This window comes from Zerene cesonia, chromosome 20 (genome assembly GCF_012273895.1).
Source record: "Zerene cesonia ecotype Mississippi chromosome 20, Zerene_cesonia_1.1, whole genome shotgun sequence".
NCBI classification, from domain to species: domain Eukaryota; kingdom Metazoa; phylum Arthropoda; class Insecta; order Lepidoptera; family Pieridae; genus Zerene; species Zerene cesonia.
The window spans coordinates 7916552-7943200 of record NC_052121.1 but is presented as its reverse complement, the minus strand read 5'-3'; the positions used below and the strand labels follow the sequence as shown (position 1 = coordinate 7943200).

At 32.4% G+C, this 26649-nt stretch overlaps 2 protein-coding genes across 2 annotated transcripts in view; one reads left to right on the top strand and one right to left on the bottom strand.

Moving 5' to 3' along the window:
- The window catches only part of LOC119835146, an 88200-nt gene extending 83305 nt beyond the window's left edge, over positions 1 to 4895 (bottom strand). Inside the window, exon 1 of the mRNA XM_038359816.1 lies at positions 4124 to 4895. Within this exon, the coding sequence (XP_038215744.1) occupies positions 4124 to 4139 (16 nt within the window). The 5' untranslated portion in view covers positions 4140 to 4895. The remainder of the gene's footprint in view (positions 1 to 4123) is intronic.
- A 9556-nt stretch (positions 4896 to 14451) lies between these two features.
- LOC119835035 (fringe glycosyltransferase) overlaps positions 14452 to 26649 on the top strand; it is a 17572-nt gene continuing 5374 nt past the window's right edge. Inside the window, exons 1-3 of the mRNA XM_038359627.1 lie at positions 14452 to 14906; positions 20894 to 20942; positions 22098 to 22200. Of these exons, the coding sequence (XP_038215555.1) occupies positions 14616 to 14906; positions 20894 to 20942; positions 22098 to 22200 (443 nt within the window). The 5' untranslated portion in view covers positions 14452 to 14615. The remainder of the gene's footprint in view (positions 14907 to 20893; positions 20943 to 22097; positions 22201 to 26649) is intronic.

Below are 26649 nucleotides of genomic sequence, written 5' to 3'. Positions count from 1 at the left end.
TAAAGGAAAGATTTAGCATATTTTAAAAGCTTTAAAAGACTAGGTATGCTACATTAAAAATATGGTATACCTACTTAAAAACAGTAAACAAGTCAATGTTTAAAAGAAATGTTTCTAACATTGAAAGTATAAACTTATGAGCTGTTAATTAGTCGTAGATACCAATTTATTTATTTTTAATAAATTCATAAAGCTTGCAAGGGAATTGGAAAACGCAAAAATTCACAAAGACTGGTCTAAAATTTATTTTCAATTACAATCCCTTTTAATTACGCAGCGCCTAAGTTACGTCCTAAGAAAACCATTTAAAACTCTCAACATAATAAGTTCCCATTTTCTTTGTACCGAGGAGGGAAAGGTGCAAAAAAGTGCTTATTTGAGACGAGACCCTTGTATAAATTGAACTTCGCTTAATGACGGTCGTGCTCTAAGTGGGTAACCGAACGCACGTACGAGTAAGTGCGTTAGGGCTCTCACATCTCCCTTTTTTTAATTTTATTCTTCATAACACCTTGTTTCGTCCATTGTCTATCTCGTATACTATCGACAACAGACTAATGCAAAATTACCATAGAGAAATGTTGACTAACATTTTTGAGCAATGCATTAAATAATACTTCATTGGATATGTTGGATTATCAAATCTGATATTCCGATTGATTTGATATTCCCATAATGTTTCGTAGATGCAATTTCGTCGTCGTTTTAAAAATGTGCCTATTTCTAAAGTTACGTCTATTTTAATGCAAGATCTTACTTGATAGTTTTCTATAAAATATAGAATGAAACTCAACTGATAATTTTTACATCACTATATATTAAAAAGTTTTCATAATACGTAGTTTTGAATTGGCCGACTTGCGTTTGTTAAATAAAACCTTGATCAGTCGTTCAGAAACCGTGTAGAAAGAAATAGAACAGCTTTGGTCATTGACGTATTTAAATATTAATCTAGATTTATTTCTAGATATGATACTACGTCATCCAATTATTATATACACATGACATGTGACACGAAGAAATGAACAATGAATATAATTTAATAGTCTGAAATCCTGCAACAAAGGTTGTAAAGGTGAAACCAAAAGGTTAAAAACCCAGACATGGGTGTACGACCTTTCAGTTTAAATTAGACATAAAGATAAATTCCATCTCATTTATTCTAAAACTACCTCGATTTCATATGAGAGCTATAAAGCAGTGGTATGAGGATTCGTCGCAACGATATGTCTACAGTATAAGTTTCGGAAAGCAAATGTTTAATCATTATATTTAAATAATGTAATTGTTTATGTCTAAATTTAGCATTGATGGCTAGGTCTAGAGTGGAAGGCGTCGGTCGTCTCTAGCACAGGTTTATTCCTAGTTGAGGCGATCGTCGTGTCTGATTATGTTGAATCTTATGTATTTTTGCTAAGTTAACGATTTTTATTTTATTTTTTTTTATTTATTATTGGAGATTATTTTTAACCCCCAACACAAAAACTATGGTATGCTATATATCTCATGAGTATGTGTGTTTGTGTGTGTGTGTGTGTCTGTGTGTGGCACCACAGCGCTCGAATTTGATTGAGTATCTACTTATTAAATTCTTATGTTTCGATTAATAAAAGCGTTACGTAAACAAATATAACAACTTGAATATTTGGAAAACAGAAAATACAAACATCCCATTGCATTCAGTGCACTAAAATAAATGAGTTTTATTTCACTCAGTAATAAAAGATATTATTTTTATGCACATCTCACATTTCACACTATTGCAATAGTCCTATACAATTTTCAAGATAAAAATAATGTATATTTTAATTATCTTGTATGAACTCATTGCGTAGTGTTTTATTTGATTTTTTTATAGAAGATAAACGCATTCATTCTAACATCTCATAATAATAGAACAGATTTTATATAGGATTGAGACACTGTGAATGAATTAAAAGAGTATTCTAAGAGTGAATGTGTAAAGTGAAATAGAATAGGAAGATTATCTTGTAATTATTCCTGCAATCCAATCATATTTAAACCATTGTAAAATTATCAATAAAAAATGTGCTTTCTCAAGTATTAGTAGTATCAGCTGAACTAAATAGCAGTCATTTTCTTTTTTTGATATCATCGTCGGCAATGAAGCTGGTGGGTCGGCTGATGGTAAGCGCTACCAAGGCCCATGAACATTTGGAGAGGCGGGAGGTGGATAGGAAAGGATTAACGAGAGGAATTAAGGAAAGGACTGGGAGGGGTAAGGAAAGGATATGTGCCTCCGGCTCACCCACTCGCCTTACGAAACACAGCAACATGCTACTATTTCACCCCGCTCTTCTGTGGGGATGTGGTACTTCCCCGGTACGAGCTGGCCCCATTAGTGCCGAAGCGTGCTCGACTCCCACATCAAATGCATTATCCCCGACCACATGTGGGTAAGATGATCATTTTCTTTAAGCAAGTATAGTAAGTTTAGTCAAAACAAGTATTAGATTATAATATTATAATAGTCCCGTATATTTGAGACATTTATCCCTTTAGTCAAATTAAAAAAAATCATAGTCCTTATTTCCGACGTAACAGAGAACATTTTTAAACGACACCAACTATATTACAGATAAATAGGTGCAATAAATTAGAAGAGAAGTTTACCGCAGAGAGTTGCCAGTTAATTGTACTTGTACAAACAACTTATAAGGTGCATTACAGTAAATAACACCACGGGGAGCGAAACTATTGTGTTAATCTTTTGTAACTTCTGCTGTGCAACGATTAATGTTACGTTAGGAAGTTATGATTCCGCTATCTAGCAGAGCAAATGCATTTATTCCTCAGTGAGTAAATAATTATGGCTGAGCAGACCATATCTTCGTTTACTTGAACACTTTATATGTTAGGTGCCCTAGGCACCTAGATGGTGATTCGCATAATGGTAAGCTATCACCATCAACATTTACAGATCTTCAGTTTTAGTCATTCAATGTGAATATTATGATTAACAGACAATCTAAATTATGATAAAGAATTCAAATGGTAATCCTACATTAGTAGGATTATCATTTGAATTATATATTTGCAATATTAATATTATAACTGCGAAAGTTTGTAAGTATGGATGTATGGATGTTTGTTACTCTTTCACGTAAAAACTACTGAACCAATTGCAATTAAATTTGGTACGTAGACAGCTGGATAACTGGAATAACATATAGGCAACTTTTTATTCCGATATTCCTACGGGATACGGACTTACGCGGGTGAAACCGCGGGGCACAGCTAGTTAATTATAAATGCGAAAATTTGTAAGGATGTCTGTATGTTTGTTACTCTTTCACGCAAAAAGTACTGAACCGATTGTAATGAAATTTGGTACGTAGATAGCTGGAGAACTGGAATATCATATAGGCCACTTTTTATCCCGATATTCCTACGGGATACGGACTGACGCGGGTGAAACCACGGGGCGCAGCTAGTTGGGTGATAAAGTCAATTATGCAGATGTATAATCACATAATTTCCGATCGATTGAATGAGGCGGATTATCATTATTTTTGCTAAAACAATTAGCAACAAATACAAATCGAATGGATAGCTTCATTTAATATTCATGAAACAACTTGGTAGGCTGAGACGGAAATGGGGTGAGTAATCACTAGAAAATCTTATAAGTAAATTAGATAATAGGTCCGTTATTACAATAAGTTTGTACCTTTGTCCTCTGTAATTAAATTATCTTATTAAGACGTATCTGAATATAAATAAAATGTTTTAAAACAAATGTATGAGCTCCAATCACTGAAATCTTATGAGATAAAGAAAGCTAAAGAAGAAATTTGCGACATAATAGAGGTGAAAATGAATATTTATACGCTTTAGATAATTTTAGTCTTAATTTAATTTTAATAATGCGAATCCTGGAAAGCATAAGTATCCCTTGTTAGTTCATAATTATCTGGTCAGGTTGATCTTAAATATTATTGAATAAAACGAATTTCACTTCTAGGTAATTGCATAAAAAAACCATAAATAAAGAAGCAAAAATTTCACCACAAACTGAAAAATGTTACACACATATGAACGTAAAATACATCTAAGTATTTATACTAGTACGTTATAATTCAGTAACACAGTAATTACTCACCTTTTAATCTTTTCATTTTGATGGCATCTGCGTTATTAAAACCGACACACAGGAGTCATTATTTAAGAGTTTTTACGCAAACTTTATAAGTTTATTTAATTATTTCCAACAATTTATGCCGCTCGTCTCTGCTGCACACATTGTTATGATGTAATAACGTTTATAATGTAGTACTTATTGCCAATTATTATAATAGTTTCCAGGTTACAATTTCAAGAGGGGTTGCTTTAGAAAACAAGGTTGCGGCGCTAGCGCGGGAAATTCATGTCAAGGTTATGCAGGCTACACAATAATGAAACCGCGTCGGACCCCGCTACTTAACCGCTCATCGCTTCATCCAATTTAACACCTCAAATTTAACTTTTATTCCTAAAATTCTACAACGTTCCTAACAAATGCTAAAATGCTGAACACTATAACTTATCCTACACACAACACACATTAGCCTGACGTCGGAGGAGATCACGTATATATCTTAAACGCGCATCACATTTTTGAACTGGTACATTTTTAAATTTTTGACATCTCTCGCGAGGTGCATCGCCGCGCAACGCAACATCTCCCCGCCGTGATAAAAGTGGACTGCAAGCGACGGTAGAGGCCGCTGCGTGCGAAATTGGCGCAATTTTGACGCATGCGCGGCGCATTTTGCGAACCGGGACTCGATCGGACCCGACGCCCCTCGCTTGATAGAAAAATCCAGGACGTAACGTGACGTCACGACAACTAATACAATATGGGTTAATCGGACGTAACAAAACATGTAGTTAAGCCGACTGACTGCCTTGCAGTAAGACTGACCCAATGGCACGCTTTGTTGACACTAAACAGCTTAACGTCTTACTGCGCTATTTCATACGTTATGGACGTAAAATAATGTCGCTACGACACACTCAATATAGATATTTCTTTTACTTACTAAACTTTATAATATTCTTTTTTATAGAACACAATCAAAGGTCTTAATTGAAATAAACCCTTTAATCCTACTCATACAGTTACGAAATCAGGCATGCGTATATGTTTATAATATTATGTGTTCACACACTACAATACGTAGTTACCCCTATACTACATTAAGCCAGACTTAGAAACTAACTTTATACCCACTAAGCTTAAACATCGTCATAACTTCCTCTGTTACCTGACACACTGTTAACATATGCTCCTATAGAGTTCAAGTGTAAAATCGTTAAAAAATATATAACTATAATACCTACACATTAGTATCATATATAATGAGTTTTTAAATATGACCCGTACACTATGGTATAAGCTCACGATTTACTGCAGCTTTCATGTGCCCGTTGAGATATTATTTCTATTTATTACAGCTTTGGCAGCATTTTTTTCTAGAAATATCATTGCTTTCCTTTTTTTTCATTATTATCATATAAAAGATAGGTATGTATACAACTGCAAACGTTATCAAATCTACATTAAGTCCAATTTTATTGAAATCTGCACCAATTCTTAGAAATACACAATGTTTCCACAAAAAACGGACCGATTTCATAATTCATTCACTATGAGAAAGCTGTAATTTCGATACATATGTTTAAATATATAACACGCTAAAACGAAATGCTGGTAATAACAAGCATGAAGGTATTTTTAAATTTAAATTAACTGTTCAAGTTTGTAATACCCTTACATAAATATAGACGCCTACCAAAAAACATAAGCAATTTAGGTTTGAGGAGATATTGCCATTACAATTTTCTTTCAGGTTCATGTGCATTTATTTATTATAAATCCTCTAAGTCACTATTGTATTGTAGATGAAACTAGCGCAAAATACATTTACTGCTGAAAATGTAACATGCTTAAAAAATAAGGATCATTGACGTCATTGACATAATTTTCTATTCCTAAAATTGACTATAAGCTAATAGATTAGCATTATTTATTCAACGTTCGTCGGTTAACTCATAACACATCCAGCTTTAGCCAACTCTCAGAGCTTCTGAATTAAGCAGAGCACTATATTAGAATAAAGCAGATTTCTATTATATTACTGTTACAATGATTATAATGCGCAGTTATTATTAAAACTAGCTTTCAACCCGCGACTCTGTTCAAGTAGTCAAAGGAAATATCAGACAGTTCCTTCATTTTTTCCACACAGTTTCGAGTGGGATTTCCGGAATAAAAACTATTAGGTACTTACCTACACACCAAAGTATTCTCAATAATTACTTTGGCTTTATCTTTGCTTGACAAGGTACCTGTTCTATGATAGTATACTGGTATTTCGTTTTTAAGAGTTAGATATTATATATTTAAAAATAATGACTTTTTATGGATTTTAAAGGCGAGTTATCTATTATATATTAATATCTTGACGTTTCAAAGACATTACAGCTAACCTGGACACGGGTCTGACATGTTTTATATTCAAATTTGTTATTTAATGCTAAACACATCACGTTGAATACGATAAAGCGCTTTAACTTCTATTACGCTTACAATTATTTTTTCGAAGAATAGAAAATGAAAAAAATCAATATCTAATAAACCTTTCAATACAAACCCTTATAATAAATACATAAACCATTTTTAATACATAGTTGTCGCACCCGAGGCCAGGTAGGCGATAAATAACATATTACCTGACACCATACATTGACTGTGGCTTACGGTAATTAAATTTTATTACGTCTAAGTAAAATCCATTGCGTCATACATCTTACAGAATCAATATACGAAGGGTATAATTAATTACGTTGACTTTCATATATTTTGAATTAATAAATATTGACATTAAAGTATAGTAGTGGAAATTTATAGGCGTTAAATAGTTTTCGATCGTAAATTCTTAAACGATCGACTATTTAATTTATGATAATTAAATCAAATGGTAGTTTTCAACGAAATGAGTAGAAAAAAATAATTTTCCGTAAATAAATTGATCGATAAAATGCTGCTCGGAGTAGAATGTTTTTAATTCGCATAAAATTTAGTTTCAAGGACATTTACTGTTTCTTACTACTTACATTATTAATTATAATCATCCTTTTGACCAAATGGTAACATTATTACAAAAAATCTGTTTCTCCAATAATGTAACTATTTAGTTTGGTGTTTGTTACTCTTTTACGTGAAAACCCCTGAACGGATTTTAAAGATATTTGACAGTAATGTAGCTTATGTATCAGTCTAACACGTGAGCTATCGGAATACTTACTTTTACCCGTGGGTTCGTCTGCGGATGAAACGGTACAGTCAGTATAATATATTTTCTAAAATATGAGTAAATTTTCAGTCAGAATTTAACTTGCTATCAATTACGTACTGCCCAGAACCAGATAGACAGGTGATCAGTCATTCCGACTTCCATTTGCTTTTCCGTTAAACTTACTTTTCCCTCTATACGCTGTGGATAAAGGAAATATATTATTCATGTTTATTTAAAGATGAGTTAAATACTTTTTTATAAACCTAAAGTTTACTATTTTCCTTTTTTAAAAACCTGAGGTTTATAAAAACATATTTAACGTCCTGTTTCAATAAGTACCGATAACTGTTTTAAAAACGTATTAAATTCATTATTATTTATGTTATAAGCGTGTTTTTTATATATTTTTTATTGACATTATAGATTATCTTAATGCTAGTTTTTAATTAAAATTAAGATAAAGTTGCGAATTCCCATAAAGTTATTTTTAATTTAAATGGATTATAAAGCATATATATTACGAAGAATTGCTTGCTTCCCATTAGAATTAAATCTACTCAAAATCTTTAAAAAATATTATATATTTCCCTATAGCAGATAAAGCCTTAATCACTTTCAATTCCAAATTCAAATATTATTTTAACAATGAATCATCTGCTAAGAATTCTTACCTTTATTATTTATGTAAACTAATGCGCAACCATAGACTACAAAATCAATTTATTGACTATACCAAGCGCAGGAAGACCCGTCTCGCGTCTAATTGGTTTTATTAAAGTAACATATTGCTCAGCAGGCTTCCCCATAACGTCACCGTCCACTGTTCGAACTATTAATACGAACATGATACTCTTTCTCCGCTATCCAACTAATTATTAATAATTAATCGCCACTATTTCATTTAAATGACTTGACGTTTGTGTAGTTCTAAAGAATTTGGTTATTTGTTTAAAAACAGGTTTCATTGGTGTTTGTGAAGACATATTATGTATCCGTTTGTAGGCCGCGTGTACGTATTTGAAAATAGGAGTTAGAATTTGTATGATATTCTATTCCTTGTGTAAAGGATACGGTACATTTTCATCCTAGAATTTTGTACAAATCCGTGTCAGAAATGGCACGAACGTGTTTGTTTACCATTAAAGCATAAGCCATCAGCTGACGTGCCCGTTACCGGTTCCAATAGGCAGGGTAATTTAGATGGTATTACGGAGCAATAGGTCCTGAGGTCTCACTAGAGAATGGTTAATATTTGTTAGTTAATAACTTTTTAAAGCTATTACTTAAAAATATAGTATATGGTATTTTCTAGAAATGTATGTTTTGGAAATAAATAAAATATTACATAATATTAATAATTTCGTTATTACTCTCTTCTAACTGCATATTTCAAAAAAATATAATGGTCTACTTACCGATGAATAAAATTCTAGTATTGTAAATGTTTTTGTTCTTGACCAAAATCTTTAATAAAACACCTACTTTTACGTACGTAAAAACAGTGCTTAATTTAATCCTATGGTCACTCTCATAGATTATTTTGATTGTTTGCGTCTAGATAGATCACGAATTAATAATCCGACACATGAAGAATTTACATGTCGAAATCATGGATTTCTTGCACTTAATTTAATACCCATAGCTTCGAACAGAGAGCTGTCAGACTAACGTCATATCATCCGCTCTCGGGATGTATTTAATGGACTTCACACTGCTTATACGACTTAGTTACGGACTGATTTAATACGATTGGGAAACGAAAATACTGTGTATTTATTTTTTGGTTGAATCTGTACATATATTCTAATTAAAAAAAATAGTTTTGCGTGTATTAGGGGCATAGCTCACACATTTAAACTTTGGAATTTTTTTTAATCGAACCATTTTATATTATATACTATATCAGTATTCTATTGACTAAGTGATTTATAATTTATTTCCTATAAATTTCGGTTTCGTCTTATCGTACATATGTCTTAGATTAATTTAGTTTTTGTTTTCACACTTATAAACTTTGTTAAGTTAATGAATGATATACATAATCAAAATTTTAGCGCCAAAATCAATTACTACAGGAAATTACACATAGGGTGGGAATTTATAAGTGTCTGCTTTTTAGCATCACGCCTTGGACCTAATCCAAGTAAACGATATCATTATCGTTTATAGGTACCCACTCTTCTCCTTACAGCAAGCAGTTCAAAGGTTTTGTAGTAGGTACTTACTCGAATAACGATTTGTTTAGATTCAACTCGAATAAACGTTTACAACGCTAATTTTACTTAAATTTCATTTGAAATTGCAGAGAATGATATATAGACATTAGTGAAAATAATAAGTAATTACACTTATTCAGAAAAATATATACATACATTTGTGAAAAACATGTAAATATGTTTTTATTAAATTTTTTTGTAAAGTATTTTTGTATAAAAATTATATTTTTTGTAAATATTAAAGTAATTATACATATTTCATAAATAGAAATGAAGGTATTGAATTACAAAAATTTGAATTCCTATATTTAGAAAAAACGTTAGAAGCAAGTCGTTTGTCATGTATAAACTCGGAAATTTACGTGCATTCAAAAGTGTGTTTTACAACAGAAAAAAAACATAACACAATCTCTATTATATACAACAATGATTTTACTCCGTATATTAAGTTCACAATGACCTGGCGATACAAATATTATGAAATGGATCACTGTCACTTATAATAAATCCACAAATTGGATAATGGCGGAGCATCGCGCAGCGGACGTCACCAATCAGTAGATTGGCGCAAGTGGCGATAAATAGCCGTGTAATGTACCGCTTAATCCAATAATATACAGTTTCCGACACCGAAAACCATAACATTTTAAGACTGATTTGTTTACTCGAGCGTGAGCTCTCGGATCAAGTTTTCTGTGGACTAGGTAATACGGGTGACCAAGTACATGATATCAAAGTTTCAGTTTTGAATACCGAGCAAAACTATTGGTACACAAAATTATACCTTTTATGAGACAATTTTCATGACCACTTTGTAGAAAAATATACAAATTAATCATATACATTTTCCACTTTTGATTGAAAGGACAAGAAGGTCTTAGCTCTTCGATCGTTTTTTTTTTCGTGTTATCAGCCAGTAATGGAACTCAGATTCAATTTATTGTATGGCTCAAGTACTACCTACAGCTAGTAGCTACAAGGAGGTTATGACATAAAGGTCGTATATAAATAAATAATATATGTGTATTGAAATATTTTATGGACCTTATATTGGAATTACTTATGGGATGGGACTTCCAACATGGAAGAAATCTGGAGAAAGATATGAGCCTGTGTGAATTTGTTTATTTAACCATATCACTACGATAGCTTATAAAATTAGCCTAAAATAGCGGATATCAATATGTATGTATATCGTATATGCATATATCGTATATATATGTATATCCATGGTTTAAAATAGTACTTGCGGGCTTATTGATATTGAGCATTGACGATACAAACTAAAATAGGTAGCAAATAAACGCACTCGTTTTGTAATGATATACCTTACGTACATACAAAAAATCAATACTACATTATAAATACAGTGCTCTCAACCATAAAACTTCCGTTGCTCTTACACATTCATACGTACATTATGTTAATGATACTAATGTTATGATTGAATCGCATCACTTAACATTGGAAGGAAATAAATATATGTTTTGACGTGTGCACATCACATAGTGGCATTAGTCATTGGACCATTCGAGGTGATTTCGTGGATCAATAATTTCACCATTCTACGTGAGTGGTTTGGAGTATTAAATATGTTAATTTACAAACTTTAGTTTTCGTAATTAGTACTTGAACGCTACAAGCATTGGTGCTGGCTTCTGACTGATGTGGTTCTTGATCAAAAGAACAAGAATCAAGTTAAATGACATAAAAACTTTCTTTGTGTTATACTGGACAAAAGAACTGGCCTTTCACCTGATGATAAGCGGTCACAAATAAATATTTTCAAAGGTAGAGCCTCCGCAAATGCGTTGCTAGCTTCTAAGGGAATAATTCATTCATAAATTCGTTTATTCAATAATTTAATGCTAATATTGTGCAAACCCTTGTTGCATATTTTAATTTGGACTTATTAGATTGATTGACTTTTTAGTGGTCTAAATATTTCAAATATGAAAACAGTTTATCCTCACATTCATATGATTTTCTACATAGTTACATATTTTATTATCTGTGCTTGCTACAAACATGTCTAGTATAAAATAGTCAGGTGTAAAAGAGATTCTATACACACAGCATGAATATGGGCCAAATTGCAAACTTCCTACTTTTTGCATATAAAGAACGCACTCGCTACAAAGGTAGCCGTTTGTAGCATACATTAAAAGGCCTATGAAATGAAAACCTATTTCTCCATACATAAAACAACACTTAGCGCTTATCATTGTTCCCACGGCTGGCGTGTGCAATCCTCATTACATTTACTTCCGCGATGAATTTACCACTGGGCTTTCTAGGAAGTGATATTAGTTAATTGCATCATAAATATGGAGCTCAGAGGAGCTTTTTACTAAACGTTTTGTTTGTTTTTGACTTCACTGCGAGAGTAGAAAAGTAATTTTATAAGATCTTACGTGATTTATTCATAAAGTAAATGTCTGCATCTACCAGTACTAAAGGTTTATGTTATTATGCACAGTTTAAATGATCGATAATATATGACAAAAATACACATGACTCATATTTCAAAGTTCGACGACGAATTTTATTCTATTATGCAATTTCATCTAAATTGCTTCGATTTCATATAATATACATTCCATATAAATGCATTCATATAATATACCTAAATGATACTCTGTTTTAAATTAACCAAATTAACCTTTAAAATAACGTTTTTTGATAAATGAAATCAGTTTTATACCTTTCAATCTTAACGATTTCATGAAAGTCCTAACCCTCGATTACTTAAAATTGTAAATAAAGGACTAAACATAATTGTTCCCGGAAACATTTCTCATAGTGACCAGTACTTTTGTGACCGAAATACCTGGTGATTTCTCGTGAAACATATTCAGGCACCAAAGTAGAATAATATGGTCTAGATCTAATCTAGATGGAGTTACATGCAACCGGGCTATTAACTGTACCAATTACATTTGGTTATGGTGGATTAGGTAACACCTCGAAACATAATAGTGTTTAATACACTTAATGAAGTATTTTGTTTAAATGTTGCAATATATTAAATACGGTAATTCAGTTACTGCGCTACGGTAGATCGTATATAACTATTATCAATAGCTTATTTATATTGCATATAATTAAAACTTGTATGTAATTGTTGTATTAATTATTTGTATGAGAAAGGTTTTTTTATATATGCATTAAGATTAACATTGCCCCGGTTCTGTATGCACTCACTTCATTAATTTATAATATTTAACATCGTGCTTAAGTTTTTATATTTATATGATGGAAATAAGTAGATTTTCTTGGAGTCTAATACGCAGCGGCGTAATATACAAACTGCCACATATGGATTATCATGTCCTGCCGCGCGCTCATATAAATAAAAATATCTTGCAGCTGGTTAAAAATAATTTTTCATAACAAATATGCAATGAAAATTTCTACAAACTTCACTTCATCTACATTTACATTTGTAGTACGAATATAAAATATTTCTGTTTTTATGTAACGAATTAGACTGCATGTAGTGTTTACCTATAAAAAAATATACACTCAGCACTAAGATTGATGTCTTGATGATGTGATGTATACCTGTTTATCTATGTAATAGTAACTGGTAAATCTTTAAGTAAATAAATAAACTCCAAATTTATTTTACTATTCGACAGTTATCTACCGACTAAAGTAGCCTATTTGTCTCGGTTCAACTTGGGGAAAGCAGCGAGTAAACTAAAAAAGAATACATTTAAAAATCTGTTCCATGTCTTTAATAGGTAATATTAATTATCTATTTCGAATCTGTGACTATGCTCCGTTTTGGTACAGGAGATGCTGTGTAAAATGTAAAGGTAATTAAAAAACACTTAATTACGAGGAATTTTATAACGAATTGACGCATTTATATGAAGATTTACCACATGATAATAGTTTGTGGGCGGACACTGGTTTATGGTGAATAATTTCGTCACTTCTAACTAGTTTTTATTAATAACTTTCATCTTTTGATGTTGTATAAAGCTGTATCTCGTTAGGTTTTTGATGCTTCTTCATTTTCCACTAAATGTTTTTTATTCTGTCTATAAAATGTATATATAATAGAACGTTCTAGAATGTTTATTTTTAAATACGTAAAATATGTTAGGAGTAGTTGATGTCTCTACTTTATAGACGACAGTAAAAAAACAAAAAATATCCTCATTCTTATATAATCGATCAGAATTCTTAATAATAATTTTAGCATTTCACATACCATAAACCATAATTCCCTCTGCTTTGACAGTGCTTGTAAATTATGGCTTCAATCGTGTATTTTAGGTAATTTAGTTCCAATAAGAGGAATTTAATGGTACAATGACTAGCCTTAAATGCTATTACCACCCACGGTTGACTTCGTTGTAGTCAAATCGTGCTATTAATTCATAAACGGAGTATCATCTACCAATAAAACTAATTAGACAAAATGACAAGGGGATTGTGTGCATAACCGTACTGAATACTAAAAACGATAGCTAAATGGCTTGTCTCAAAGCTTTCAGGTCATTTAAGTTTTCAAAAACGCAATAAAAAAGCTTCGTGTCTATAATTATGTTTCTTTTCTGTTAAACTTTGATGTTAAGTGACGAAAATATAATATGTGTAATTATGTTTATTGTTTTTTTAAATATTTTTTATATTTATAGTGAGCACAGTCGAATCATTGATGATTATAATATATTTAATATTTTTCAAAACAAGCACAGAAGTAAACAGTTACTATACGACATGCATAAAATGTAAAAGATGCAACCATCGATGAAAGCAACAATTACTTGAGCCATTGACACGGGTGTCGCTGCCGGCGGTTGCGCAGGCGGCAGACAGGCGCACGCGCAGGTAGGCCTAACTGGAGCGAGCGAGACAACAACACCGACTCTCTTTTGCTTGCACATGGTGGGGCTGCAAAGCGCGGGCGTGTTCGCTGCTTGTGCTACATTTTTATTTAGTTTGTAACCGTTCTTTGATAAGAGCGGGCGGTCGTTCCGGTGTGCCGATGTAAATAGTTGTGTTTTGTTTTTAAAAGTGCAGATGATTGACGAATCAAGACTTTCTCAAAGACATCGGCGCTGTGGCGCCTGCCGGCTCTGGCATGGGTGGACGCAGGTTGTTTAAGGCCGCGGCTTTGCTCGTTGTTTTGGGATACAGCAGTTTGCTTGTTTATCAAGGCGGTGTAAACTTCAACTCGCAAGACAGTCGTGCGTCTGTGCAAGTCGCAGATTTATCTATTGAACCTGTTACAAAAACTGTTTTGTATGACAGTGGACAGAACAAAAACATAACGTTAAGTGATATATTTATAAGTGTTAAGACAACAAAACATTATCAATACACAAGACTGCCAATTATTTTGAAGACGTGGTTCCAGTTAGCTAAGGAACAGGTAAAAATTAAGACATTCTTAAAATTATAAAAGATACTACTCGCAATGATCATATCAAGTTTAATTACAAATGAAATACGCATTTTACGCATAAAATGTTTATACAAAGTAAATTTATAAAAAAAATGTATTTTGTAAATGTATTTGTATATGTATAATGTAATTAAAAGTTTATAATATCAGTTATTTAAATCATCTTGTTCTAGATGTCATCGATTAAGTCTGACGAAATCCACATACCGTTTTAATTAATTCAACTTTAATATAAATAATAACCTTTACGGTCACATCGGGTTATATGCAAAATAGTTTAAAAATAACATGTTCACAGCCTGATTCTCATTAGCATATTAACGTGACTACAGGGCGACAAAACTCTTTAGAATGTAATATTCATTCAAAGCTTATCAGACAAACATTAAGATTGAACACTTAGCTCGCTCATATCACAACAAATTAAAGCTTAACAAATTAGTGAAGGAACATCTTAAGATAAACTATAATAATAAATGTGTACCACGTACGGTCCACAGACTGTGACAAACATTGTTTTTATTAAAAAAAAAACATGCAATCCATTCAACGTCGAGTTTTTTTTTCAATAAATGTATGCATTAATGAATTGTAGGAGAATATCAACAACCTTGTGTAAGCTGTAACATACTTGCATAGTAATAGTCTAAGTAGCTTATCTTGATGTTTTAGTTTTATAAAGTTTATTACACGTGCTTTTCTAAAGCGCAGTAGAAGGTCGACACTATTGCTATATTATACGATGTCAATTTGCACTGTACTCAAACTACGTGGAAAGTTTAATATTCTCTGGCTTTTCACTTTTGAAATATTACATTTTATAACTGCATCGCTGTAAACAATCCCAATTCCTACTGCATTTTAATGTTTAAATTTATACGACGTGCTAATACGATCCATCCTTAATAAACTGGCTTAATTTCTTTCTGAAATTTTATGAGTCCTTAATATTGTTATTAATTTCAATTTAACAATGTTTACGCAGTTAAATTTACCGCGCTACAATTCTTACATACTATATTTTTCCTCAACAAAGCCATTTAAATTGCATTTGGGCACATCAAAAGTAATATTCAATCAAAAGTTTAAATTGAACCGGATTAAAACTGGATGAAGTTATGTTACAACTTTTGTATCATCTTTAAGCATCTTAATTTTATTCACTTTATCATGTCCATCTGCCAGGGGTTGTTAAACCTGTTCGTGGTGTCCTCGAAATCCCGTATCATTATAGCATCTGCCAAATCTAGTTGGAACCTGATCTCCAAATTTGCATTAATTATGTTCTTAAAATTTTCAACGAGGTAAACGGCTGATCATTATCGAGAGCTATTTAGAATCTAATCAGATATCATCACGGTGCTTTTGTATGACCCTGCTATAAAATAGATAATTTACAACGCACTTCTACCTCGTTTTCATAAATACTATAATGTCTACAAAATTGATAAGCGTCAGCCTTGCTACTTACGAAGAAAAAAAAACTAGAACTAAAATCGTTTTAAAGCAAAAACAAAGTTTTGAAAAGCGATGTTATAATACAGATCTTATAAAATACACACTAAAAAGCATTAAATAAATTGTTTAGGAAATATCGCATCCTACAACCCCTTTCGGTGCCCAAGGTATCCTTCCACATATCTTGGACTTAATACAAAAATGAACCCATTATTCACGTCACTCGTACTCCACAACAGTGACAGAAACAACGTTATTACGGAAAAATGTTTTCTGTGTACATTCATCTCACCGTTGGGGTCTGTTCTTAATCGTGTTTCGTATCGACTTAATAAAATGCCTTCTCTTGAACTTTGGCTCACACTGTTTTATTTGTTTCATATATGTATTAATTTTGGGTGCATCTCTTGAATAACAAATTAGGTTGCCCGCTACCTTCGTGTCTTAAAGAACTTTGTAACTCGTTGGTAGCGGATTAAATATCTTTATTTATTTGTTGTCCGGTTTTAGTTATTATGAGAACAGGATAAAATATTTTAACTTTACGTAACAAGTTTATTAATATAGCAGAGCTTCAACCTATTAGAAGTCAAGTGAATTCGATTCCGATTACACAGCTCGAACAATCGTAGGTCGTGCGTCCCGTTTCCTGAATCTAGAGCGTGCATAATCGTCCATTAATCCTCGAGGACCAATGCCTATTGTGCGCGGCGCGGGCGCAGCGCGTGGCGGCACGTGACCAGATTGTTGCTTTCGCCCTTTTTGTATCTGATTTATAAGTTCGCTTGAAAACCTATTCTATAAACGTTTTTGTACACTGCATTAGACACGCTGTTTGCGTTTGGTGCTCTTTAATTCCTTATTGCTCTTATGTTGAATAGGTATGTTACATTACGTTTATATATAACATGTACAGTTTTCTTGGATTCACTTTGATTACGATAGTATAGAGCATTTAATAAGCAATGGATAGGTCAATAATCTTGTGAACTTCTCACAAACACAACACGCACACTTATGAACATATATACAATTGTAAACACATACTTTTATTTTATGCTTTATTGATTATTAGAATTGATACCGTTTGTTTGTAAGCTTTGTTTTGTTCTTGTATTCTGCTATCTGGGAAGGAACTGTCTCCCTTAACAAAGGACTTTACTACCTAGGAAGAAAGAGCCGCATTAAATTTGTACTGTAATTATTTTTGAACTCAATAAAGATTTTTTTCAGTGAACAGAATATAAAAAATGCATCTTTGACTAAATTAATTTAAAACTATCTATTGAACGAACTATAAATAATACCTACCTTTCATAAAAAACATTATTTCTGTACAGATAAACCAACAAGAATATTTGAAAATGAAACTGATATTATTTATGAATTATGAAGCATTAATTGTACCATGAATTATTTAAAGTTAAGGCTGCATCTATATTCTTGGCTTCTGTCAAATATACGCGTTAATAATTTAGTGGTGTATCATCTTCATTGTATTCAATTCACGCGCGACACACCACAGTGGGAATATAATATTAATTTTTAATACTTTTTTTGTTAGATTACACTTCTGTATAAAAATAGATAGAATTACGAATATATCAGATTATGCTGTTACGTTTGCGGATATTTACTTGTCTGAGGCTGTTTGTAATTTTGTGAAAGCTGTTTCTTGTTTTGCTTAAAACTTGGGATAAATAATCGAACTTTTTTTGAATATAACGGTTAATGAGCTGGTGGGTAAGCTGATAGCGAACGATCACCACCGCCAACGCTCACATAAGTTTTTTGATGATTTTGTCGGCCTTTATGATCATAAAAAGGTAACGCTTCTGTAATTTATGATAAGTATATCCGAGTGGATATACTTACCATATTTTATAGTAGTATTACCTCTCTCGCAAACATCACCCATTACTTTTCAGTGTCAACATCAGCAAGTAAGCTATAAAACACAAAGGCGTCCCACGTAACATAAACGAAACGAAAATTTCCGATATATCACTGTTCGTTGACAGATCTCGTTTCCGCATATCGTATTTCCTGGGCCTTATCGCGCACCATTTGAATTTTTAAGGTGTGCGGTTCTGAGAAGACAATCTTTGTTTACAGAGACGTTCTCGGTGGACCTCTAGCATGTTTTGCTAATACGATAGTTAAGATAGTAACACGATCAGCTTTTATGAAGCTTAGATGGTACAAAATAATATGTCACACAACATATATTATTTAGGGTGTAATAAATTGACTAGTACTTCGGAATATTTATGTTAAATACAATTATTAAATGTGCCTCTTTAAAGTATCGAATGCTTTTGCGCGTACCCAAAGCCCTCGTGAAAAATGTCTGAGTAATGTCGGACTCCAACAGCGGACTACCGGCTTAACTCCTCTAGTGAAGTAAAATGTATCCACTACAACTAGTTCACTCGTATCCATGCAAATGGAGCACTTCATTGATTTAATTGTAAGCCTTATATTGGAAGTTTCAATTCGGTTTTATTTTTTTAACTACGGGTGAAAATGGCATGTTGTCCAGTCGTATTTTTAATTCTACCCCAAAATTTCTTTTGATAATTGTCGAAAGAACGAGTAGGTATAGTTGATTGTGAATTCTATACCAATTTATCCCTTATTTGAATTCAATCAGCTAGTTAAAGCGGCTAGTACGTGTAGCTAAAATGAATTTATTCCACAACCTGAATTCTCGCTTAAGAAATAGCAAGATAAGGTAGAGGTCTCACGTTCGCCCGTGCGGTGTCGAAATATTGACCCTTTGTGAGTTATCAGCGCGCCAGTTAAATACTGTGAGGTAACGGGGCGCGGCTAATGCCATTTACATACACAGATGTATCTTGATCTAGAATAACACAATTGACTGCAGTTGATGCATAATACTGATTAACTGTGTATTTATATGCATGTATAACCTTGTTTGTTGTAAAAAAAATATATCAAAGCTATTGTTCGAATTTTATTAAAATATATAAATACAAATACAACGTCTTCGTTTCTGTAATGGCAACTCCCGAGCCTAATTCAAATAAAAAAAGATTATTAAAAACCATTGACATTAAGCTCTAGGTGTTCAATGTGTCCTTTATTGTGTTATATAAAGAATTTTTAAGCTATATTCGGGAATACGTTAAACGACTCAAACATAAGATGTTTTCAAGTGAGAACTTTATATTTTCTATTGCATAGAATTTAAGCTTTTGTCCTTTTTAATAGAAAATACGCCAGACTCTATTGCTGCTACTAAAATAGCTTGGTTATCAATACACGTACATTTATTAATTTAAAATTAATATCAATGAACTTTAGTCACTGTCTCGCGAATGTGAGCGTCTTAACCGATTTCTCTAATTAAATGAAATGAACTGTTTCTGTTTTCTGTTTGCTATATCCAGGAAAATATATTTTTAAAACAAAAAGAAATTAAATAGATTATAATAATAAATAGATAATAAATAATAATAGTTGCGAAAAAATTCGAAAATTATGAAAGCTGTTTAACTTAACCTGATTGACAGGGTCAAGATCTGTTGATTTCATAAGTGTCAACTCCCAACAAGGATAGATTCTGCAACAAATTTTAGCACAAAATCGATCCGTTGCGACGTGAAAAAAAAAAACACACTTTCACAATTCACATTTATAATATTAGTAAGGATAGGCTAAATGTTCCTTAATGTACAATTGAGGCAATTTATTTCTTCGTGTATCAAGGCTCCGTCAACTAGACAAACTGTGTGTTTTCCGCCCCAAATGCTAATGTTACGGCAGTGCTGTTCCATTTACCGCCGTTTGTTGAAACACAATTGATAATAAGTTTTTATCGTTTATTTTGCCTTTCATATTATTTATTTATAACATTTTGACTGTGAAACTTCTTTTTTTATGGAAATGTAATTGAATTCGCTCTAATTTAGATTTATTAAGGTACCCAAAGGGTGAAAGGTTATTATTAAGACATCGCTTTCCGTCTGTCTGTCTGTCCTGATGAACCGTGATAATGAGACAGTTGAGATTTTAGATATTTCATTATCGTTATCATTCATCATTCATCATTATTTGTTATATTATGATATTATTATATAAAAATCGAGGTTCAGCAATGGTTGTCACGGTCGGTCATGGTGGACAAGTGACCAATTTTTCTCTCACATTTGATTTTTATAGCCAATTTTACGTCACATCTACTTGTTAAATAATGTGTGTCCATCGTATTAAAAGGTTTATTTTATCACAACATAAACTTTTTAATACGATAGTTCACATAAGAGCAGCCAGCCCTTATATGAATAATAACAAATAAAACTAACTTGAAAATTCGCGCCCAAATACTATTCAATTTCCAACCCAGAATCTGCGACAGCCATTGAATTGCAAATCAGTTCGAAACTTGTATCAAAGACAACAAACACTACAGTGACCTAATATCACAGAATATGAACGAAAATATATTTATTCAACATTTCCTTTCTTTGCAGACATGGTTCTTCACGGATACAGACAACCGTCAACATCAAAATCAAACAAGTGAGTACTCCAAACTGCATTTATTCGAGTGGACAGTTTCCAGCGGTTTCGGAGCGTTTTTTGAGAATATGACTTGTTTTTACTGAGGACGGGCACGAGACACCTGTATTCTAATAGCTTTATTACTTTTCAGTTATTAATAAAAATTTTAAATCAAAATATAATATAAAATATATAATCATATAAAGATTTTTTTGGTGGAATGGTAACGGTGTACGTTAATAAACCAATTACAAATAAAACTGAAGTGTTTTAAAAACAAGACCGGATCAATTAAATGACACTACTTTTCAAATAAAAATCGGTTCATCCAATAAAAAGTTAGGAAGGGGCAAACGCAAAAATTACAGTCGAATTGAGAAATTTTTACTTTTTTGAAGTCGGTTAAAATTCGCCTCTCGCCTTTATTGTATTTCATCACGAATTCATATAAGGCTTGGCCATATATTCTATCTATGACTTAGATTTGATTTGTATATTTTACTAATGCGTAGCACAATATTTTTCGAATTTAAATATTTAATCGATATTGTATTTGTATTGAATTGATATCACGACTATGATAATTTTTATGATTATAAAATAAGGCACAATGAGAAAACACTAAGTACCTATGTCCAATTTCTGATTTATTCCTGATTCTTTATTTTCTGGTGTACTATAATAAGAACAGTAATTGAAATGTTTTGCTTTTATATATTGAGTGGATAAAATTTTTTGTACTTTTTGAAAAAGGCACAACGTACACACCTTTTTCACGAATTTGTTGCTATTTTTACTCAAAAAATGCTAGTTCCTATTTAAGTATGTGCGAGTGGGTGCTTACTATTTTCAACAATTTTATTAAGTTATAAAATTCGCCCGATTCAACTTACGTAAACAGCTCGCGCAGAAAATCCTGGAACTTGGAGTTTTATATTTACTTCTACAATTCCAAGAATTAATCTACAAACTATCTTCCCAAAGCGGTGCACTTAGCAATTTCCGAAGGAAAAGTTTCTTCCGAATATTTTGTTCTTAAAATGCTATACTGCCAGAGTTTGAAAATTCCTAAATCACATTTCGTACAAACACCCTGTATAGTAGTATGAGGTATACAAATCGCGACTTTGTCCCTTGAGTAACAAAGGTGATAATTGCTTGTTCTGTTCGCAGACGGTCACATGGTAAACACCAATTGCTCGGCGTCACATCAACGAAAACACCTATGTTGCAAAATGTCCGTGGAGTACGACCGTTTTCTGGAGAGCGGTAAAAAGTAAGTACCATTTTAATATCACGACATAATCGTTATTGTAATAGCTGCGGCTGCATTCGGAAATACAGGTGGAATTAACCAACGGTCATGGCTAGAAATAAAGTTTTATCGTTTAAAATTCGGTGTGCGGACAAATATTTACAACTTAATGTTTGTTTCTATTACCTTTAACATCTTATCGGATCTGTCATTAATACAAGGCAAAAAAAAATATCCTCCAATAAGTTTCGGACTGGGTCTAAGCAGGTCAGTAAGCAGTAGATATGCAGTAATGGCAGTAAGTATTTTACTAAATTCATTACTTCGATACTGCCCTGCATAACGCAAATCGGATTTCTGTGGGTTCACTGTAAATTAATTCTTTTATTATATCTACAGTGCGTATTTAAAAGTTTTGTACATTTTTCTTATTTCCTATGACTTACATTTAATTGCCTGCAAAAGTGGTACATAAACTTAAAATAGTAGTAGTGTATGTAAAAAGTAGTGTTATATAAAAAAGAATTTTTCAACGCTGTTCTACATCAAGTGTCATAATATTTGAAGAAAATATGCAATACTTTGATTGCAACACCTGTCACGTTGCCTCGACTCAGAAACAGCAATTAAAAATGAAAAACTCTATTATGTCGGTTTAATTAAAAAGCAACCTTTATTTTTTGATATTATTCAATGCCAATATAAAAGCTTATTTATTAAAAAGGAAACTTTATATTTCCTTTTTTAAATATTTTCAGAATCCATACTAATACTTTTATGGATTCGTTTTCATTCTGTCTTAAAAAAAAAAGTAAAAGAATACAAACTCAAACGAATCATGTAACAAAGAACAGCAGTTAATTGTTATTTGTATACGTTTGTGAATCAACACGGAATTGCCATTTCTAATTACGAAGCAACACTAACTCGAAAACTATTTAAAACAGAACAACCATTACTCAACAATGGGCGTAAAGATTTGTTTTCAAACATTAGCCTAGCTATTAAGTTATAAGCTATCCCTTCTTTATCAAATAACAAAATGGGAGCAATTAAAACTCAATCAGAATATATTAAATGGTCTTCAAAGCGGATGCTATTAATCACCGTTGTAATTATACTGTACACGGCTATTAGTACTGCTTTAAGCTTAATACTGATAATAAATAATATTTTTCGTAATACATATCGTAGGCGAGCGGACGGAAACAATCGTAACTTGTAAACAAGCTAAAAATATGGAAATTAAAAATGAGTCCTTCTATACGTAAACGCTGTCGCAAACCCATTGAAATTTGAATCATAGAAAATAGAAATGTCATATGCGAGGATAACCCGTTCATTGCTGTTACTATTAATTCATGTAAAACAGCTTTTTTTTTTTCAATTTTTCTCTTTGACGTTTCTCCACAGATAAGGATTTTTGCGTCGAGGGTTAGAAATTTGTAAACACGCAGTGACAGGTGCCCGGCTATGAGTGATAACATCTGTGTTCGTTAAAATTCCTTTTCTATTGCCATCCCTGTTCGTCGCTGTCAATCAGTGACACATTCAATTGTAAAGTAATATGTGCGAGAGAGACAAAGAGAATCAAACCAACATTAGATGCATTTTGATGCACGATCTTGCAGTGTCGTTTTTTAATAATTCATGAATTGAATATATTCACGAATGTAATATATAAAAATATGAACTTTTAGTTTGGAACTGTTTTAAAATAAATTAATTATTGCTCCCTTATAATTTAATACATACCCTCAAGTAAGATAGATAAATAATTTAGGTTATCCTATTATTATATACCATTATAGATTTTTTTTATATTAATCCTCGTTTATTTTGATTGTCGTATATTATTATTCAGTTTTATAATTTACGTTGTTTTTAAAATGCGTTCCAGAGATAATATTTTCCAGTAAAACAACATTGTTGATTTAAACACGAAGCTTGCTTATAGCTTTTTTGTTTTGAGTAAAAACAAGACGCTCTTAACTTCTGTTTTTAGAAGCTTCACTGTTCAAATAATGGCTCTGTTGTTTGTACTTACTAATGACCATAACAATACTATCGAAGACTGTAATTAGTCATTACTGATGTAAAATATTTATATAGAGAGAAAGTTTACTGACCGTTTCACGTTTATTTATCAGTTCTTAATTATTTTTATTATAGATCAAGCACACATTTGACCACAGGTCTACCTGATGGAAAGTAGACATTACTTCGTTAGAAGTGTGTGCAATATGTTATTTTACAAACACGAAAAACTAATCCTTTGGAACAAACATTTCAATGAAATGAAATACTATAAGTAAAAATCATTTTACCTTTTACCGTCAAAATGTTAGGTATCCATTATCGCTTCTGTTGAAGCTTATGTTATCGCGATGACTGTCCACATTCAAGCATTCTCTAAACATATTATAAAACGCTGTGTTGCCCAAACATTATGTACCCAACCGTTGGTACATAATATCACTACCTGCAATGTATGCTTAGCCATCATGAATATCCTATTAGCTGAACGTCACACTGACTCCGGACCAACCTCAATGTTCAAATACATACGATAATGGGTTTTTGAGAGTAAGACCAATATTATTTTGGGCACACAACAATTTTCACGCGTTTACACAGGGCTCCGACCACTGTTTTTGTTAGGATTGCCTTGTTTTTCTTCCCATAGAACTGTTTGCATATGATCGCTGTCAACTACTTTAAACTATTTGTGATTTGGAAAAAATTTCGAATCATCGAAATTCAGATTTTGAATAACCTAAGTATGTATTGTGACAGCATAAAAAATTATTGAATATTTTTTAATACTGTGATAAAATGTTTAAAAAGACAGTCAAGAAAATTTGAGGAGTCCCTTGATGACGGGCGCAAGTATTTAAAGAGTCTGAATTTCTTATCCATACCACGTACTCCGCATTGTTCCCCTTGGACCTTTCTTCAATTTAGAGGACGCTATTTTTATTCACACCACCGATTTTAGATAATCGAATCATTATCGATTTGACACTAACTCGTATGATCGTAATCCTCCAACACCTGTTAGCCACTTCATGAAGCTAGGGAAATCCTATCCTACTAATATTATAAATGCGAAAGTTTGTAAGGATGTGTGTGTGTTTGTTACTCTTTTACGTAAAAACTACAGAACCGATTGCAATAAAATTGGTACATAGATAGCTAGACAAATGGAATAACATATAGGCAACTTTTTATCCCGATATTCGTACGGGATACGGAGTTACGCGGGTGAAACCGCGGGGTGCAGCTAGTACTTTATATTCATTGGAACGGAAACTTACTTTCCCGATGGGCATTTTAAATTCAAAATGTCTCCTTGGGCCTCAGGTGTCTAGGAATGGACTAGATTCTGCAAATGATTGTAGTATTCAGTTCGCTTCATTTATTATTCTCGCTTAGCGGAAACATTCGATAGAATCACTGTTTGATTCATGAATAAGTGTTTTTCTCTTTAAGACCTTTAATATCCGAGTAATGTCTTTTTTCTCGTTTCGAATCCATCATGAATTCTGAGCAGGATTTTGATTAATTGCCTTGAAAATACGTTGCGATTGAATAATGTCATTTCGGTCCGTCATGCTCTTGCAGGAAGTCAGGTCCTCTTAACGAAAAGCTGTGGGACCACCGACACGATTCAAGCAGGTTTTTCGATCAATAAAAAGTGATATGGCAATTATTTTTGTAGCATTCATTTAAATCATGTCGTCATTATTCATGACATTGTTAATCGTCCGTTTCTGATTGTTTCATTTTTTTGGAGCAAGATATTTTTCACATAATCCAACTGCCATTGTAAGTCATCATCAATTGTTATATACAAACTGCTCACCCGCGACTACGCCTGCGTTTATCTATATCGATATTTCATCACGGTAAAAAGTAAGCCTATTTCTAATCTAATATCCTAACAGCATCCTTACACAAAAATTATTTCACAGAATTGCGAAGTAAACAAACAAACAAACCAGCATTTTTCACATTTATAAGAAAGGATATCACGATAGTCACAACTTATGAATTTCTTTGTTGTATTAGAATTATAATCCACTCTCAGGTGCAGTTTTAACAAGAAGTTTCCTGACACTTAATTGGTTACTGGGAGATAGAGCACCGTTGTGTCGGATTAGCGTATCCGACATTTATCCCAGAGGAAATATTAGTTAGGAAGCTGGCGGCAATCAATGTTACAAATGATTCGTTTTTGTATCGATTTGAAATGTATACGGAGATTTCATAATAACCGCTGCCAGTATTTAAGCTATTCATAAAATTTGTGTTATATTTATGACTAGCTGTGCCCCGCGGTTTCACACGCGTAAGTCCGTATCCAGTAGGAATAGCGAGATAAAATTTATAATATTAATAATAATAATAATAAGCCCGCAGGGCACCTTGTGGCGAGGTGACGGGGAGTAGCGCCCCCGCGGTCCTTAG